Raw genomic sequence first — 19,238 nt, 5'->3', positions numbered from 1 at the left:
TCATTGTTGGCAGGTTGGTTAAGAGGACACATTTTTGAGAAAAGAAAGACCTGGCCTTAGATCCTAGTTTTTCCACTTACGGTGTCATCTTAGATAAGCCATTTAACCTCTTCAGATCTGAATTTTCTTCCTGGGACATTAGTACCTATCTCAGTCAGAAGGATCAAACAAAATTGTGTCATTAAAAAGCTGGGCACAGTGGTCACAAAACCAGGGGTACCCGTGCATTCCTTACTGTTTGTCTGTTGGTGCCTCCGAGAAGACATACCTGTCTTCAACTTTGTGTTGCTGGTGATCGGACCCAAACTGATGAAGATTCTTCATGCTAGTTACTTAGCTTTATGAGAAAACATGAACCTTTGCTTTTTAAAAATCCTCTCAATGCATTCATTTTAGATTTGCGGACACCTGCATTGGATTTCCTAAAGTATAAACCTTCAAGTAGAGAAAGAGATGATTGTGTATGAACTCCATTAAAATCCACAAGGACAGAACTTCATTATTTTGATATTTTCCTATGGTTATATGAGTTGGAAGAAGTGCTAAAAGTTGACCCCTTAGTGAGGCAGTGTGTGGCATTCCTATGACCAAACAGATATTATATACTTTTAGAATAGCACTTCAGTGCTTAGAGACATTGTGTATATGTAGTCATAGTTACCCCCCTGCTTGTTTTACAGTAGCGGTTCTCAGTCTTCCTAATGCTGCGACCCTTTAATAGAGTTCTCATGCTGTGCTGACCCCAAATTATTTTCACTGCTACTTATAACTGTAATTCTGCTACGGTTATGAATCATAATGTAAATCTCTGTGTTTTTGATGGTCCTAGGTGACCTCTGGGGAAGGGTCATTTAGCCCCAAAGGGGTCACGACCCTCAGGTTGAGAACTGTTGCTCTACAGTTTTCAAACCTTGTTTACATTGCTGTCTTAAATTTGCAAATAAGCAGGATGATTGGTATCATTATTCTTGCATTTTTCAGCTCAGGAAACTGAGGCTGAAGGCACCACAGGAATGTGGAAGTGCTAAAGATTTGGATCCCAGGACTGTTAGGCCCACTGTCCACAGCAGGCATGGTAGACTGCAGGGGGCAGTCACTAAGGCTGTGCCGGACAGAGACGCAGAGGAAAGGAAGGAAGGGTGTGACTCTGGCAAAGCTCCGCCAAGGCTGGTGTCGTCCTGACCCTTTGTGCGACCTTGAGAGCAGACGTTACGCCTCAGGGTTGTCTTGACCCTGAATCTAGGTCCAGCAAGAAACTGGCTTCTGTGAAGCTGAGTAAAAGGCAGTAGTGGGAAGCGAGTCTTCCAAAGAGCAATGCTTAGAAACGGTCCAGAGGAACCAACAGGACCTGGGCGGAGTAGTGATGTCTACTAGAGCAGATGCTCCTCGAAATACCCGTGAGCACGCAGGGACTGGTGTTAAGATCACAGCTGGGCAGAGAGGAAAAACCTCACAGGCGAGTGGCAAATAGGTCACAGGTCCGCCAGCTGGCAGAACGGCAGCGAGACCACTAAAGAAGGGTGACATACTCCAGCTCTCTGAGCTGTTAGTGCCGGCACGAGCCTGGAGATGAGGTTCGGGTCAGGAGGGGAGAGACAGCTGGCTGATTGTGACTGGAGAGGAGGCTACCCCATCTTGCAGTATGCTGCCAAAATTTCAAAAGGTTTAACTTCTTGATGTGAGTCTAGGCATTGTCCTTTGGATTTCAAGGCTGGAGGTGGCCATGGCAGTAGAGCAGGCCTGAAGTCTTGGAAGACGAGGGGGTGGAGGGAAGGGACACGACTTCCCGGTACACTGATATTGGGAGCATGAGACCCCAGATCCTGAATTTCTTGTAATCCCCTGATCTGAGTGCCTACAGCTGCTCTGAGCACGAGATCTTCAGGAGTTCCTGATGGCAGGAGAGTGGTTTCTGGTGGGTTTGGCTGGGGCGTGGCTCTCTCTATATAATCTGCCCTTGAACACAATAAAGGGGGCATTCTTGGGGAATTCAAGGATGGCCCGTGTCGCTGTCTCTCTGTCTGTGTGTGTCTGTGTATTTTAACCTCCAGCCCCCTTGCCCGAAGCTCGGTAACTGGGTGCCAGCGCACAGAGTGCAGACACAGGGGCGCGGTGCGTGGCACACTGCCACGCCACTCTCCTTTCTTTGTGTTCAGCATTTTGCTCTACCGACTCAGTCTTTAGAACAAAACCTCTGAGCCTCCTTTCCTTCCCTCTTTCCTACAGTTTGCCCAGAAGCCTCCCTGGCTGACATCGTGTTTTTAGTGGACAGCTCAACTAGCATTGGACCTCAGAACTTCCAGAAAGTAAAGAATTTCCTTCACTCGGTTGTCTTGGGGCTTGACATCAGCAGCCACCAGGTCCAAGTGGGTCTGGTCCAGTATAGCGACAGTATCTACCCAGTTTTCCAGCTGAAACAGTCCTCTCAGAAGAGCGTAGTCCTGGAATGGATCCGGAATCTGCCCTACAGCACAGGAGGCACAAATACGGGAAGTGCCCTAGAGTTCATCAGGGCCAACTACTTGACTGAGATGAGTGGCAGCCGGGCCAAGGATGGGGTTCCTCAGATAGTTATCCTGGTGACAGACGGGGAGTCAAATGACGAGGTCCAGGATGCGGCTGACCAGCTGAAAAGAGATGGCGTCATTGTGTATGTGGTAGGGATCAATGTCCAAGATGTCCAGGAGCTGCAAAAAATAGCCAGTGAGCCGTTTGAGAAGTTTCTCTTCAACACAGAAAACTTCAGCATCTTGCAGGAGTTCGCAGGAAGCCTCCTCCAGGCTCTGTGCTCAGCAGGGGAGAGACAGATGGAAAGTAAGCCATGTTCGATCGACCACTCCAGATCTAGCACTGAATTACAATGTAGCGATGCGATTCCAAAGAGGAAGGAAGGCCTGCTCTCATGGGAGCACCTAGAAATGCTTCCGAGCTGAAAGGAAGTTTGAGCCAGGCTAGACGGAAGAAGAGAGTGTTCATGGGTGGGAAAGAAGGGAGAGGCTATGCTGTGGTGTTGTTGGGAGGAAACAGCATGGGGGCTGGAGTCCAGAAGACATGCTTTTCAACCTTGCATCGGCCACGTGTTAGTTACCCTTAGGTCCAAAGGAAGCTCCAATTCCCCAAATTCTGAAAGGCAGTCCATATATCCAGAATGAGTTCAACAGATTTCTGGCAGTTAGATCAAAGCCAACATTCTCCAGGAACTTGTAAAACCTCTTTCCAGCTGCCAAAACAAGTCATTTCCCTCATCTCTGATAGAAGGAACAGATGGCTAACGGTGGTGCCTCTCAACACATCAAAGCGCATGCGGGCCTCCAGCTCCCTCAGTATCGCAAGTACCTGTTATCTAGCATCCTAGCCCTTCTCACCCCCTCCTCAACCGCAAACTGCCCCTAGCTCACAGGCTTCCTAGCCCTTCTCACCCCCTCCTCTACTGCAAACTGCCCCTAGCTCACAGGCATCCTAGCCCTTCTCACCCCCTCCTCTACCCCAGACTACCCCTAGCTCACAGGCTTCCCTCCCCGCAGCTTCTCACTCCTTATAATCCAGCTATTCTCAGTATTCTCCGCTCTGGCTGTCCTCACTGTACTCTCCATCTCTTGCTATCATGCTATCTCCACTATTCTGTCCTGCTCTCCTGCTTCCCTAGCCCCTCCACCCCCCATCATGTCCAGTCTGCTGGTTGTGTTCAGTCTACATCTTTCTCTGTCTGTTCTGGACTCTTCTAGATTCCTCTGGATATTTGATCTCTCTTAAGTACAATTAAAAGAAACTTCCCCTTAACCATACCATGCTGTGGTCATGTCAGCCGTTATATGAGCATGAAGCAACTCCAATTCTCTTCATTGCCCTCACCTTCACGATGGGGGCAATGATCTCATAGAAGAATGATTTATGAGGATTAGGCCACTAAGGTATATAAAGAGCTGTGGCTTGCAGAGGCTGTGCAGTTGTGGTTAGTTTCTCACCTTCTCCATTGGTGGAAGAAGAATATGAAGTAGAAAGTAAAGAAGCAGGCCAGAGAGGAGGAAGAAGAGGTGGAAAAGAAGACATGGAGGAGGAGAGAGACAGAGAGATAGATATATAGATATGGATAGAGATAGATAAATAGATATACACACATACGGATGGATGGAGAGAATGCCCGTGATAGAGTCCCAAGCAGAACAGGGGCAAGCCCTGGGTGTACAATGCTATGTCAGTATATTACCTGTCCTCGTTATTGCCCATGCCAAATCATCCTTGTACTCCATTTTTCCCCTAAGAACTTGATTTGATTCATCTTTTCTGCCCATCTTCTTTTCCCTCTAGAGTCCACCAAGACCTATGCAGATGTAGTCTTTCTTATTGACAGCTCACAGGACACATCACAGGCCAGTTTCCAGTGGATGCAGAACTTCATTTCTAGAATCATTGGCGTCCTGGAGGTTGGCAAGGACAAGTACCGGATTGGGCTGGCTCAGTATGGCGATCAAGGTTACACCGAGTTTTTGTTTAATACCAGCAAGACCCGGGATGAGATGATTACACACATCCATGAGCATTTGGTGCTCCGAGGTGGCTCCAGAAGGACGGGCCGAGCCCTTCAGTTTCTTCACCAGACGTTTTTCCAGGAGGCAGCAGGGAGTCGGTTCTTACAGGGTGTTCCTCAGTATGCGGTAGTAATTACCTCAGGCAAATCTGAGGGTGAGGTCCAAGATGCCGCACAGATCCTGAGGAAGAGAGGCATTGAAATCATGTCTGTGGGGGTGCAGGACTCTGACAGGACGGAACTGGAGGAGATAGGGTCTCTGGTGTTTGTGTCTGACCAGCAGGGAGAAGATGGAGTCAGACAGCTAATACAGGATGTAAATGTGGTGATCCAGGAGACTCAAAAGTCTGAGGTCACGACTGAGGCTGCAGAGGGAGCTGCAGAAGGTAAGTCTTGATCCTTGGCTACCTGGGTCACCAGGAAGTCACAGGGTAGGAAGAAAATCTGGGGGACTGCAGTAGTTCTATTGGCAGAGTGCTTGCCTAGCAAGCCTGAAGGTTTGGGTCTGATTCCCAGCACCACATAAACTGTCCAACAACGCATGCCTATTACCTTAGCATTTTAGGTATAGAGGCAGGAGAATATGAAGTTTAAAGTCATGCTTCATTAGTTACATATTGAGACTCCTCCCCTTTTTGAAGGAGGAGAAGAAGGAAGAAAGTGTCGGGAAAGACTTCTACTGAGGGCATCCCTCGGTGTTAGGGCACTTGTCCCTGTACATAGGAGAGAGAAAGGGGACACGGAGTGCCCCAGTCGTCATCTTGTCTCTCTTTGGTTACCACTAATACGCTGCCGAGCAAACTCTCTGCAATCAGTGCCTGAAATAATTTATCCTCACAGCAGGTCTGGGTCGGCTGGCTGTGGGGAAGTCCCACACGTAGATTTGCTGACCTTGCCTGGGTTGGTTCAGAGATCTGAGGTTTAATGGGAGCTGACTAACTGAGAACGGCTCTGCTTCTGAGGTCAGCCCAGCTACTCCGAGCACATTCTCCCTGTGGTAATTGCAGAGCCCTAAGAGAAAATCTAACTATATAAATGCTTTTCAGAGCCCTGCAGCACCTGCTGACGTACTATTAATCCAAGTAAATCACACGACTGTCAGCATCCTTGGAGGAAGAAAGCATATTGTCGCATGGACATATGAGGAGCAGGAATGAACGTTTCTAAATATTAACCTAAGCTACCACGTACTTTTCCTAGGCTGACCATTAGCCTTTCATTTGATATTGTTATTTTATGTATATGGGTGTTTTGCCTGCATGTATGTCTGTGTACCATGTGTGTGTTTGGAGCCTATGGAGGCCAAAGGAGGAAGTTGGCATTCCAGATGCCTGAGGACTGCCTGTAGGTACCGGGAAACAAACTCAGGTCCTCTGGAAGAGCAGCCAGTGCTCTTAACTGCGGAGCCCTCCTTCCACCCTTGTTTATTATTTTCATGTGTATGTGTGTGGGCTTGCGTACAACACATACATAAACGAGTTCCTAGAGGCCGGAAGAGAGCATCAGATCCTTGAATCCGGAGTCATAGGTGGTTGTGTAGATGCCTGGAACTAAGCCCAGGTCCTCTGTAAGAGCAAAAAGTGCTCTTAACCACGGAGCCATGTTTCCAGCCTCTCAATTTCTGTTTTTGAGACACAGTCTCACTACATAAATCAAGCTGGCCCTGAAAATGTGACCCTCTGCCTCAGCTTCCCAAAGGCTGGAATTACAGGCATGCCTCACCCTGCCCAGTTAACTCAATATTTGAAGAAAGATTTTCACAAAGCTTTCAGAATTTCATGTTGTTTCTGTTGAAATAACATGAAGAGGGGAGAAGTGATTAAATAAAGGGTGTTTTGGACCCATAAGGGGGATTTTGACCCAGAGTCTTTTTGAAGGTAGAAAATGAAGGAAAAAGCCTTCCAATACTCGAGCTTCTAAGATTGTTACACAAACCAGAAGGTGATCTCGAGTGACTTTATGATGTATGTCTGTAAACCGAAAGAGATGTGGATACGTTTTGTGTGTGTGTGTGTGTGTGTGTGTGTGTGTGTGAGAGAGAGAGAGAGAGAGAGAGAGAGAGAGAGAGAGAGAGAGAGAGAGAGATGGAGAGAATATTTTGGGATAGGTATGAACCTCTTGATTATCATGTTAAAAAAGACTTTTCTAAATTCTAAAGCACCAAGTAGAAGTTAGCATAGTGTAACTTAAAACCTTAAACACGTTACTGTGGCAGATAGGCCACGTCACAGTGCCGCCTATATATATGAGTGTTTCCGTTATTCGTCTGTTCTCATGCTGAAATCCCTTATGTCTTTTTGGTTTCCAGAATGTCCAGTTGCCATCCCAACTGACTTGGTGTTCCTTGTCGAAGAATTTAGCAGGGCCAGGCAACCCAATTTCCAACAAGTTATCCATTTCCTGAAGACTACTGTCCAATCTCTCAGCATCCACCCTCATGCTGTGAGAATCAGCTTGGTCTTTTACAGTGAGGAACCACGGCTGGAGTTTTCCTTGGACACATTTCAAAGCGCTGCCCACGTCTTAGACCATTTGGACAAGTTGACCTTCCAAGGAAGAAGAGGAAGGGCGAAGGCGGGTTCTGCATTGGATTTCTTGAAGAATGAAGTTTTTATTCCAGAGAAGGGCAGCCGTTCCAAGCAAGGCGTGCAACAGATAGCCGTGGTCATCATGGAAAGTCCCTCTCTAGATAATGTGTCTATGCCTGCTTCTCGCCTCCGCAGGGCTGGGGTCACCATCTATGCAGCGGGCATCCAGCCTGCCTCTGTGAGTAAGGACCTGGAGAAGATTTCCACATACCCTCCCTGGAAGCATGCCATTCACCTAGAGTCCTTTCTGCAACTTGTCATTGTGAGAAACAAGCTGAAAAACAGGATTTGCCTTGAGACCGTGAGCAAATTCTATTCTCCAGTGGGTTTTAGTCCACAAAGAGCAGAAGAAGGTAGGAGGGATTGGTGCATTTCGGGTGTGTGTGTGTATATGTGTGTATGTGTGTGTGTGTCCTTCCTGTCCTTTTCTCACTATGAAAAATATGGAGTCAACTCATTAAAAAAAAAAAAAGAAACCCCCACTTAGGAAATACTTATTGTCTTGGTTCTAAGCAGCGCAGAGGAAGTGCAGGGCTAGTAAGCATCTTACTTTTTGAGAGAGGCTGTCTTGTAACCCAGGCTGGCCTCAAATTCATCACAAGCTGAAGTTGACCTACAGCCCTTATCCACCTATCTCCACCTCTCAAATACTGGGATTACAGTCCTGTATTGCCAAACCTTGCTTAATATGTAAAATTTAGATGTTGGGCTGCTGCGAAGGCCTTTGGGTCTGCTTTTCTGGTTTCCCCTCCCCTGCTAATATTTCTTAGATTCAATTTAGAATAATAGGTTTCAATTCAAATCACTGAAATATGGATAATTAACTAAGAAATTCAAGCCCATGATGATATCTTCAGGGGAAAGACATCACTGAGGTTTTATTAAAAATACTAAATGATTTTTATATTTTCTTGATTTCTTGTCCTGAGGTCTAGAAATATGAAATTATACAAACATGTTTCAGTCTTTCCCCTTGACCTGTGTTGTTAGTCCCTAATTCTGTTCTGGGAAGGTGAAATTTGTTAAAGATGGCTTTCATTTCCTGGTCCATTTCCTGCTTATATCCTATTGGGCAGAAAGGGAGAAAAGGAGTCTGACTAATTTATAGTGGTTCGAAGAGTCTGAGAGCTGACTTCTGTCCCAGGCTGCACAGTGGCTAAGAAGGGACCTGGAATCAGGAAAACTGTCCCAAAGTCTAGAGTGTAGAGGGTGCCTAGATATTAATAGAAGGTTGGATGATTTTTTTATCAGTAGGGTAGAGATTGGGATCAGTGACTGGGCACACACCTCCTCCTGACATTCTGTTCTAACGGGTTGTGGCTTCTTCTCATTGGCCAGGCTGCGTGCATGTGGAGAAGGCAGACATCTACTTCCTTATTGATGGCTCTGGCAGCATCCAACCAGAAGACTTCACTGAAATGAAGGCGTTCATGAAGGAAGCGATCAACATGTTCCACATTGGGCCGGACAGAGTACAATTTGGAGTTGTTCAGTACTCAGACAAGATTATAAGCCAACTTTTCCTCAACCAGTGTGCCAGCACGGCGGAGCTGAAGACAGCCATCGACGACATCCAGCAGGGAGGAGGTGGTACCACAACTGGCGAAGCCTTAAACAAAATGGCCCTGATCTTTAAAGGAACCGCCAGAGCCAGTGTTGCCCAGTACCTCATAATCATCACGGATGGCAAGTCTTCAGACCCAGTGGCTGCAGCTGCACAGGGCTTGAGGGACATCGGAGTCAACATTTATGCCATTGGAGTAAGGGATGCTAATACGACTGAGCTCGAGGAAATAGCAAACAACAAGATGTTTTTTATATATGAGTTTGACTCCTTGAAAGACATTCAACAGGAAGTGATTCGGGACATCTGCTCCTCAGAGAGTAAGAATTAATAAAACAATCGTATATATTAATTACACGTAACAATTGGGTTCCATTACGATCCCTCATATGTGTGTATATTTTAATCACTGTCACCTCATTATTCTCTCTTGCCCCCTCCTGTTTCTGCTGATCCCCCTTTCTTCCCAACTGTCCCCTTCTACTTTCATGGTGTTTTCCTCCCTTTTTCTTTTATTCCTTTTTCTCTGTGTGCGATCCAGTAAGTTTCATGAGAGTTGCTATGGAAACGTGGGTGGGAGGTTGCTTACAGGAACGTGTGGCATTGCACCAGAGGTTTTACCACTGCTAGAGTAAGAATTTTTTTAAATCTCTTTAGTGGAGCTTTAATCGTTTGAATGATCTTTCTTAAGTAATTCACTGGCTTATGAGGGAGTTTTGAGCGCAGAGTGACAGTGACCTAGAATAAACCAAGCTGGTCAAATTTTATATCTTTATCCCATGCCTGTGTCTTATTTTGAGACTACTTTGTGCTGACTTGCTGGAAGTTTATTGACTGATCTTCACCCCCTTTAAAAATATTTTTGTGCTGTATATGCGACCCTTGATTGTCTGCTGCAACTTGTAATCCCCGGGCTCCTGGTTCTGACCGAATGTCCTCTTGTGCTGCCCTCCTCCCCTCAGCCTGTAAAAGCAGGAAAGCTGACATCATCTTCTTGATTGATGGCTCAGAATCCATTGCCCCTAACGACTTTGGGAAGATGAAGGAATTCATGGTGAGGATGGTGAACCAATCTAACGTTGGTGCTGATGAGATTCAGATTGGCCTTTTGCAGTTCAGTTCTGCTCCCCGGGAAGAATTCAGGCTCAACCGATACTCCTCAAAGGTGGACATGCGCAGAGCCATCTTGGACGTCGAGCAAATGAACGACGGCACTCGCACTGGGAAGGCCTTGAATTTTACTCTGCCTTTTTTTGGCAGATCAAAAGGAGGGAGACCCGGTATTCATCAGTATTTGATTGTGATCACCGATGGGGTCTCCCAGGATAATGTTGTCCCCCCAGCCAAAGCCCTCAGGGACAGAAACATAATTATTTTTGCCATCGGAGTAGGAGCGGCTCAAAGAACCCAGCTTTTGGAGATCACTAATGACCAGAACAAAGTGTACCATGAAGAAAATTTTGAGTCCCTGCAGAACCTGGAAAAGGAAATCCTTTATGAGGTCTGCAGTTCCCAAGGTGAGCGAGAGAGAAGCTGTTTGACCTGTGAGCTATCAGAGGTGACAGCGAACCTGTTTGTCTTCTCAGTAAAGTAGAACTCTGATCCTCCATGCTAGGCATGAGGTGGGTGGGGAGGTCGTCTGTGGGATCTGAGCTCTTGACACTGCAGCTTCCCTGGGAACTCTTAATTATCCCTTTGCTGTCACCACCCTGGCCACCTGAGATCTGAGCATGCTCAGATCCATCACCACAATCCCTTATCACACTTCCTGTAGCATAGACAAAGCCAGAAGGAAATGTGTGTGCACATCTTCCTGAAGTTTGTGACTACTGTCGGGGAAGGAGCAGAGGGCCATGTCACTGATACAGTCTCTCGTGAAGCAGAACACACTGTCTTTTCTGTGAAACCCTTGTACAGAAACTTGCTGCCCGTTCTGTTGTTTCTAGAGGGCCAAAGTTGTCTTTGATTCCTCTCTGCCTTATCCTGTTAAGCTTCCACTCACTCCCTGCCCAAGATAGCGAGGTCTAACCTCATCCTGGCAGTCTGGACCTATTCTCTTCTTTCCTTAAGATTGACTTTCAAGGAGTGATGGAGATAGAAAACCACCTTCATGAATGACTCTACACTAGGTGAGAGGCTGTCACAAACACCTTCCTCACCACAGAAGCTAACACATGCACAAGCAGACACACACACAGATATGCAGAGACACACAGATACACACAGACACACAGACACATGCATACAGACACACAGACACATGCACACAGACACACAGACACACACATGCACACACACATAGACATACACGGACACATGCACACAGACACATGCACACAGACACACACACACATGCACACACACATAGACACACACGGACACACTTATACATATACCCACACCCTAACTTTGAGGAACCAGTCCAGGAACTTGACCATCCCAGGAAAAGTATTCTGCCATCATGTTCCATCTTAAACCCCTAGGATTGCTAATCTTTACTTTTTTCAACTATGTATTTTTATTTTATGAGTATGTTTTGCTTGCATGTTTGTCTGTACACTACATGTGTACAGGTGCCCATGGAGACCAGAAGAGAATGTTGGATTCTCCCTAGGACTGGAGGTACAGACTGTTATGAGCCACCATGTGAGTGCTGGAACTTGATTCTGCAAGAGTAGCCAGTGCTCCTAACCACTGAACCACCTTTCCTGTTCCGCAGGCTGCCCCTCCCCCTTCAGCATCCCCAAGGCTTTCAGGATGCTAAACAAGTTCTCTGCCCCTGAGCTGCATCCTCAAGGCTGTGGGTTCTGCAGTCTCTGTGGCACAGCTCGTTTGTTTATTTATTTATGAGACCGGTTCTCCTTATGTATCCCTGGCTGGCCCTGAACTTGCTGTGATGACTAGTGTGGCCTTAATCTCCAGAGATCCACCCGCCTCTGCCCCTTGAGTACTGGGATTAAAGGCGTGCGCCACCTTGCCCAGTCACTATTGTGCCTTTTGAAGCAGTCTAAGATAGCATGACAAGGTCTTAAACATGTTTGGATCATCTTCGGTCTTGTTAAAATGAAGAATCTAAGGTCAGGGTCTGCATTTTAAAAATGAATTGACTAATTATTCTTTGAAAATTCCATCCATTTCTATAATGCACATTGGTCATGTTTATACCCCCATCACCCTCTGTCCTTCTCCTTCCGCTCCTGGTGAACTCATTCTCTTCCCAACAAGTATCCATGTGTGTATGTGTGTGTACATGTGTGTGTGTACACATGTGTATACGTGTGTATGTGTGCATGTGTGTGAAAACCACTGAGTTTAATTAGGGTTGGCAGCCTTTGCATGGATAGAGTTTGTTTACTGTAGCATGGGCAGGAGTCTGTATATCTAGAAAGCTACCAGGTAGTACTAATCCTGCAAGTCTGTGAACTGTGCTCTGATGGGGGGAAGTGTAATATGATATTGTGAGGCATAATACAGCCATGGAATGGTATAGTATGGGGTAATGTATAATACACCATAGCATAGAATCATGTAGAGGAATATATAATAAAACCATGAACTCTAATATTCCTACAAAAAATACTATGTATATAGGAGATGATTTTGTTATTTTATCTCTAAACATATATGTTTTTATATACACATGAGTACATGAATTATCCATTTATTTTCTTTGAGACAGGGCCTCTCACTGTAGCTCAGGTTAGCCTGGAACTCCCTGTGTGGCCTGGCAGTCACGAGACTCCTGCTAATCAGTATTAGCCTTGTGAGTGCTGAGAGGCAGGCATGCGCCACCATGTGTGGCCTTGTAACTTTTTAGCTCTTTGAGTCTGAAGGGACCAAGGAAGAAAATATGGTCTTTTCCTTATTTAAGTGCCTATTAACAGGGTCCCATGACTTGTCAGCCTTGGCGGGAGGCAAACATGGGCTCTGAACATTTACAAAGCCCTTGGTTCCTCAGAATCTGAGAGAGCAAGCAGTACTTAAGAACAAAAGAAATGCTTTCACCAGGATGCTTTTCCCAGGGGAAGCACTGCGTTCCTTACCATACGTGTCTCACACGAAGTGGCTTCAAGGCGGGGCGACTCCTCTGGGGCGCAATCAACATTCTTTCTCACTCCGAACAGTGCTGTCAACGTGTTAGATGGTGTCCGCTCATCTGATAGTCATGTGGGTTCCCGTGAGGTAGATGCCATTATTGAGATACTCAACTCCTAGGTGAGGAAAATCGGGCTGAGAGTGGTTGCAAACAAAAGGGAAATGGTGGGAGGCAGGGGTTGAATTACTCAACAAGGCAGCAAAAGACAGATCACTCACTGCCTGGCATGGTGGTGCATGCCTTTAATCCCAGCATGCAGGAGAAGGAGGTGGAGGCAGTTAGGTAGGATCTGTGAATTCTAGGCCAGTCTTGGCTATAGAGTAAGACTCTGCCCCCCCCCCCCAAAAAAAAACAAAACAAAAGGCCAGGTCAATATCATTTTGGTTCTAGGTCAACCTCAGCTACACAGAGGGTTCAAGGATAGCCTGGCTATATGGGACCCTATCTCAGAAACAGATATGGAAAACAAATAGGGCCTGGGGAATTGGCACAGTCAGTAAGGTGCTTGCTTTTCAGAGCCAAATACAAGCTTGGTGGTATGTACCTGTTATCTCAGGAGACAGAACTAGGAAGATCCTTGGGGCTGGTTGGTTGGCAAGTCTAACTGGACCAGTGAGCTCTGGGCTCATCCAGACACCTTTGAGTCTAGCTGGATCAGTGAGCTCTGGGCTCATCTAGACACCTTTGTCTCAAAAAAATAAAGTGGCCAAATACTTGAGGGAGACACCCAGCGTCAACCTCTGGGCCCCACTCACTATGCACATACACATGGACTCACATTCTCTCTCGCTCGCTCGCCCACTCTCGCTCTCCCTCCCCCCTCTCTTTCACACACACATACAAACTGTACATATGTACATATGTGACTACCCCCCCCCGCAAACAACAACAAAAGCCCACACGATAATCATTATGTAGGCACACAGAGACTTTTCTTGAGCAACTGGGGTCTAAGAGGTGCCAGGCTTTATTGTGGAAGACTCATTTGGGCTTCCCTGCGTCCTATCAAAGCTTTAAAGTCCATTTTTGTGAAGTATTAAATTAGGGTCTGCTCAGGCTGCTTCAAGATGCCCAGTGAATTTGGAAATTGTTTGAAACAAACACATAGATGAAGCTGTTACAAAGATGGGGGCTAAGGTGTGCTCTGGGATCATCCAGATACCTTTGAGTCTAGCTCAAAGTGGTAGAGGACACCTGCTTAAAGCCAACCAACCAAAAGCAAACCACAAAACAAAACAAAAAAAGCAGGATTGTAGGCTGCCCTGCATATGTAGTTCGAATTCTCCGGATATCAAATTCCTGAGTTTTCTTTCTTTGCAGGGGAACATGACTACCTTTTCTTTCCGTTCGCTTTGTACCAGGTGGATTAAGGTTCTTGCTCATTCAGTTTTACTTTTAACTTTTTGATGAAATTGGGCTAGACATTCTAATAGCAGCCAGAAGCTAGTTAATTACAGAATTCTGGAGTCACAGAGCTGAAAAAGACCTTGGAGGTCGCCTGCCAAGATCCAATCCTCTCCGCTAACAGAGAAGAAAATGGCTCCTTGCATTTGTCAATTACGGAGTAAAACCAGTTGAGAAGGTTCTAGGGGAAACGGAAGCGAGCAACACAATCTTATGCCACTGAGAAAGCCAAAGTTCTCTTGTCTCAAATTGGATCTAACATAGAAATGGGATTTACTTCTGTGAAACTGCTATTTTGTCAACTTGAACTAGATTTTAAAAACAAAGCAAAATCCAGTTATTTTATACGAAAACAGGAGAAAGACACTTTCCACTGTGCTAGCTTCAGGAACATACCAGCTAGTGCGGGTACAACCTTCAGGGGCTAAAGCTCATGATCCAGCCATGGGAAATATTTCACTGGTGAAGGGTCAGCTACATACTCATTGCTCCCCAAATTGTATTGCCTAATCTTTGGTTTAATTTTTCTAGTTTTGAGTCAAGTATTCCAATGTGTGTGTGAGTATGTGTGTATGTATGTGTATGTATGTATATGTGTGTGTACGTATGTCTGTGTATGTATGTATGTGTGCATATGTGTATATGTATGTGTGTGTATGCATGTATGCGTGTATATGAATGTATGTGTGTGTGTGTGAGATCAGAGAACAACTTACAACAAACAGTTTGTTCTCCTTCCACTATACGGGTCTTGAACTCAGGCCCTCTGGCTTGACAGCAAGAGCCTTTACCCACTGAGCCATTGTGCCAGCCTACAATGTGTGAAGATTTAAGGAGGAAATGTCCACATACTCAGTTGCCTTGAGTAGTTTTAAGCTATCTATTGCCCCTGCTGAAGTAATTAATAGTGCTAGCTCTTTCATGGTGGCTAAGTTATTCATTCATCTACATTTGAAACCAGATGTTGTCTGTGGGCATCAATTTTGCATTCTCGATGGAGTTTCATAAGTGGGCTTATTATACACTAATTATACCCTGAAACGCCAGTGGACCTTCAAATTCTAGATTAAGCCTCCCCAGGGGACCTTACAATTTATTCAGGCAAAAGAAACAGAAAATAGAGGGTACCATTCAGCCCTGGCCTTTTCTAATAGTCTACCACCCCACAAAAGGCTGCTATATGGGCAGTAGACGAGGAAGAAGACTCCCAGCGAGGAAGGTGAGTTACAAGGACTGCTGAAAGAGACTCAAGGTTTACTTATAGGCTACCCTTACCTGCCAGACATCCAGTGAGGGTCTGTATTAGGTCACGGGAGAATAGCATGACATAGCACCCACTCTTAAGGAACCACCGTAGTAGAGGAGACTAAAGGGAAGCCTCAGTGATACACAGGATATTACAGACTTGATAGGAGGGGGCACAGGTAAAAATTGGAGACCACTTGGAGGGTGAGGCAGGCATTTGGATTGCTACTTAAAGGACTTGAATATGTCAGTTGGCTACTTAGGAAAGGACATTCCAGGCAGAGGATAGGATCTGCCATGACAAAGACAAGGCACAGCCTGTTTTGTATCAGTTAGCTTTTACCATGTACCAACCTTCACACTTAACCCACCATTTTCCAGGCTTGGCCTTGTGGGAGTTGTCTGGGGGAGCGTTCTTTCCAGCGTGGGTACTCACTTCCACCGCAGCAGGGGACTGATACTACTTCTCCACTTTCAAAGGATGCAGCATGGATCTGTCTGTTGGAATCGATCTCTCAGCTTCTTCAGAGCGAGCTCAGCAGGACCTTCGAAGGCTGCTCCCGGGGCTGATGCAGCAGCTCGCTGTGCTCTCTGATGTCAGCTGTGACACTCCCAGCCAGATGGACCCCAGGTTCCGCTATGTGATCCCAGGCTCCAGCGGCCAGCTTGTCTTTGATTCAGGCTTTGAGAAATACAGTGATGAGATCATCCAGAAGTTCCTGGTGCATCAGGGTTTGGTGAACAATCGTATGGATGTAGACTTTCTGCAGAACCTGGGAGAGACTGCCATCCAGCTATCTCTTGCTACAGTGAAGGTAACACATGCTTAGGACCCAGGCTATGGAGCCTTGGGGTAGGGTAGGATAAAAAGGCTTTTGTAACTGAAGCCAACAGAACTGACAAGAGGAAGCTTTCATTCAGCCGTCATGTCTTTATTAAGTCATGGAGGCTCTGGGCTAAACAATACCAGGAGGGACCAAAGAATACAGCCCTGCCTTCCAACTGCTCACAGGTTAGAGATCCAAATCCTTCCATGATATAATTCATCCTTTTGCTTATTTGTTTGTGACAGGGTCTCTCTATGGAGCCCAGGCTGGCCTTGAACTCACAGAGCGCCACCTGCCTCTGCCTTCCCAAGGCTGGGATTAAGAGGTGCGCCACCACACCCTACCTGCACAATTCTTTCTTAAGACATCCAGAGCATGCTGCTAGGCTCCCTAGTCTCTTGTGTTCGCTCCCAGCTATTCGGAGTTCAACCATTATTTTTGTAATCATCACATTGAGCTAGCCAAAGCCCACCCGTGGAGTCCCTCCCTTCCTGATGCCCCTTGAATGGTGTACCTCAGGTATAAAGTGCACTTAGTTCTTCCTCCATTCAATATCCAGTGTCCCTCACATGCCTCCTCTCCTCTTGTCAATGGCACTTTGGTAGTTTTTGAATGGATAAAGATGGAGGAGATGATTTTAAAAGCATCTTTGAGTGGCTAGTTTAGACTGTTTCAATTCTTCTCTTTTTCTCCCCTGGGGGTGAAGGGGAGGAAAAGTTGAAATGGAAATAAGTTTGTAATTTAGTAACAAATGGATAGGTCAGGAGGAATATTTTAAACTGCTGGGCGCGCACAGACAAATTCACTTGTATTTTTAAGAATTGTGTCTGGGTAGTGGTGGCAAATGCCTTTAATCCTAGCACTCGGGAGGCAGAGGTAGGCGGATCTGAGTTCGAGGCCAGTCTCATCTACAGAGTGATTTCATGGACATCCAGGGGTACACAGAGAAACCCTGTCTCGAAAAACCAAAAGAAAAAAAGAAAAACAAATTGTGCAACTTTTAGCATTTACTTCTGCATTCTCTTTTCTTCCTTCTTTTGTTTCCTCTGTTCTTCCTGCTCTCTTCCCCTCCCTCTCTTTCCCATGTCCCAGGTCCTTTTAGTGCTTACTGATGGACTTGACGAGGATCTACAGAGACTGAGGAAAACCTCGGAGCTCCTCCGCAACAGAGGTAAGCCTGCACACCTCCTGCATGGACTGGATCCTCCCATCGAGGCCCCTCCCACCAAGGCCCCTCCCACCAAAGTCGAGCTCCTTGAACAGTTACACCGCTGTACTCCAGTATTGTCATTGAGTATTTTGGGTTTCTCAGAAGTCTCTGTATGTCTTTTCCTTAACCGCTGGAGCCAGCTGGAAGCCAAACATTGCTCTTAGCCCCGCCGTTCTCTTCAATCTTTCCCCCTGCCTTCCTCCACTTTGAAGGGTCAGGGAGCTACTCCAGGTGGCACGTTTGTGAAATTCGAAGATGCCCATTGCCCCGAGTGGATGCAGCCCTGTGCTGGCTGCTGGCTGCATCTCAGAACACACTTGCTGCTCAGCTGGGTGTCCTAGTGTAGGACAATTTGTGCATATGCATAAAGTGGCTTTGGCTGTTCTCGTTTTGTGTCACAAAAGCAAACGCAGCATGAATATCCAGCCACACTGATTTGTTCAAACTCCCTTGAGGCAGAATAAAAAGGAAGGGAGAATTCTGGGGACGCAAGGATGGGGAGGGGAGGAGAGAGAGGGAGTTCCTTCATACAAGAATTTGGTTGAAGTTCCTTACCCACAGCAGTTGAAAAGGGCCAAGGAGTTTAAGTGGTGAGCAGGAAGCAGAAAGTGCATATATTCCGACAACCTCATGCCCCTGAGATTTGGAGAATCTGGGATTTTAGGCAGACCCTATCCTATCTAATGAAACAGGCACTAATATATCAGTGGGGTCACACTGAGATCAGACAGACATGGGTGTTCAAGAAATTCAACCAGGAATTGCCATGTTTGTTGTCAGGACAAATATTACTGTTAATATTTTGATCTGTAAACTCCCAGCATATACACAGTTGGCTTCTTGCTACTGAACAAACTGCTGACAACCTTGTACATATTCCCAATTTATGCCTTAAAAATATGTTCTTGGCAACTAATGTGTGAGCAAAGTTTGCAGGCTCTTGTCACACACTCTCAAATTTCTTCCAGAAAAAAAAGTTGCAATAATTTAAATTTCCAGGGTAATCAATGAAGCAAGTTCATCTGGAAGCAAGCTGTCATTAAAGAAAACAAACAAACATGCTTTTCAACACCAATGGCAAAATCGTCCCCAGTAGTATGTATTGAATACGCCCCATCAAAGGAGAAGGACAAAGGTGTCACCCACAAGGGGACTGACACATAGCTCCTGATACACTGTCTTTCTTAGCAGCCTGAGAACTTCCTCCAAACTTGTAGAGACCTAGCCCTGATATGGGATTGCCCTCTGTAAGCTGTGAATATTATTGGTTAATAAAGGACTGCTTGGACCTATAGCAGGGCAGTACTTAGCTAGGCAGGCAAAACTAAACTGAATGCTGGGAGAAAGGAGGCAGAGTCAGTGAGAAGCCATGTAGCCCTGCCAGAGACAGACACTGGGAACTTTACCTGGTAAGTCACAGCCACGTGGCGGTACACAGATTACTAGAAATGGGTTAAATTAAGATGTAAGAGTTAGCCAATAAGAAGGTAGAGCTACTGGGCCAAGCAGTGATTTAAATAATATAGTTTCTGTGTGATTATTTTGGGGCTGAGCAGCTGAAAACCAACAAGCATAGCCCCAGGCCAAACCAGGGTTCATGTTGTTAATAGAGAAGAATTACAGGACTAGTCCTGATTACTCTTCCAGAGGACTCAAGTTCAATTTCAGGTACCCACATGGTGGCTCACAACCATCTGTAACTCCAGTTCTGGGAACCTAATACCATCTCTGGCCTCTTTGGGTACTACATGTGCATAGGCATACATTCAGGCAAAC

General features: G+C 46.0%; 1 protein-coding gene across 1 annotated transcript in view; it reads left to right on the top strand.

Annotated features, from left to right (window-relative positions):
- Nucleotides 1-19,238, top strand: part of LOC130873877 (collagen alpha-4(VI) chain-like) — a 104,968-nt gene that overhangs the window by 13,692 nt on the left and 72,038 nt on the right. Inside the window, exons 4-10 of the mRNA XM_057768902.1 lie at nt 2,227-2,814; nt 4,309-4,914; nt 6,837-7,469; nt 8,455-9,000; nt 9,643-10,197; nt 15,906-16,240; nt 17,345-17,423. Of these exons, the coding sequence (XP_057624885.1) occupies nt 2,227-2,814; nt 4,309-4,914; nt 6,837-7,469; nt 8,455-9,000; nt 9,643-10,197; nt 15,906-16,240; nt 17,345-17,423 (3,342 nt within the window). The remainder of the gene's footprint in view (nt 1-2,226; nt 2,815-4,308; nt 4,915-6,836; nt 7,470-8,454; nt 9,001-9,642; nt 10,198-15,905; nt 16,241-17,344; nt 17,424-19,238) is intronic.

Source organism: Chionomys nivalis, chromosome 4 (genome assembly GCF_950005125.1).
Source record: "Chionomys nivalis chromosome 4, mChiNiv1.1, whole genome shotgun sequence".
Lineage (NCBI taxonomy): Eukaryota > Metazoa > Chordata > Mammalia > Rodentia > Cricetidae > Chionomys > Chionomys nivalis.
Note: the sequence above shows the minus strand (reverse complement) of the source record. Positions and strands in the feature narration are given on the sequence as shown.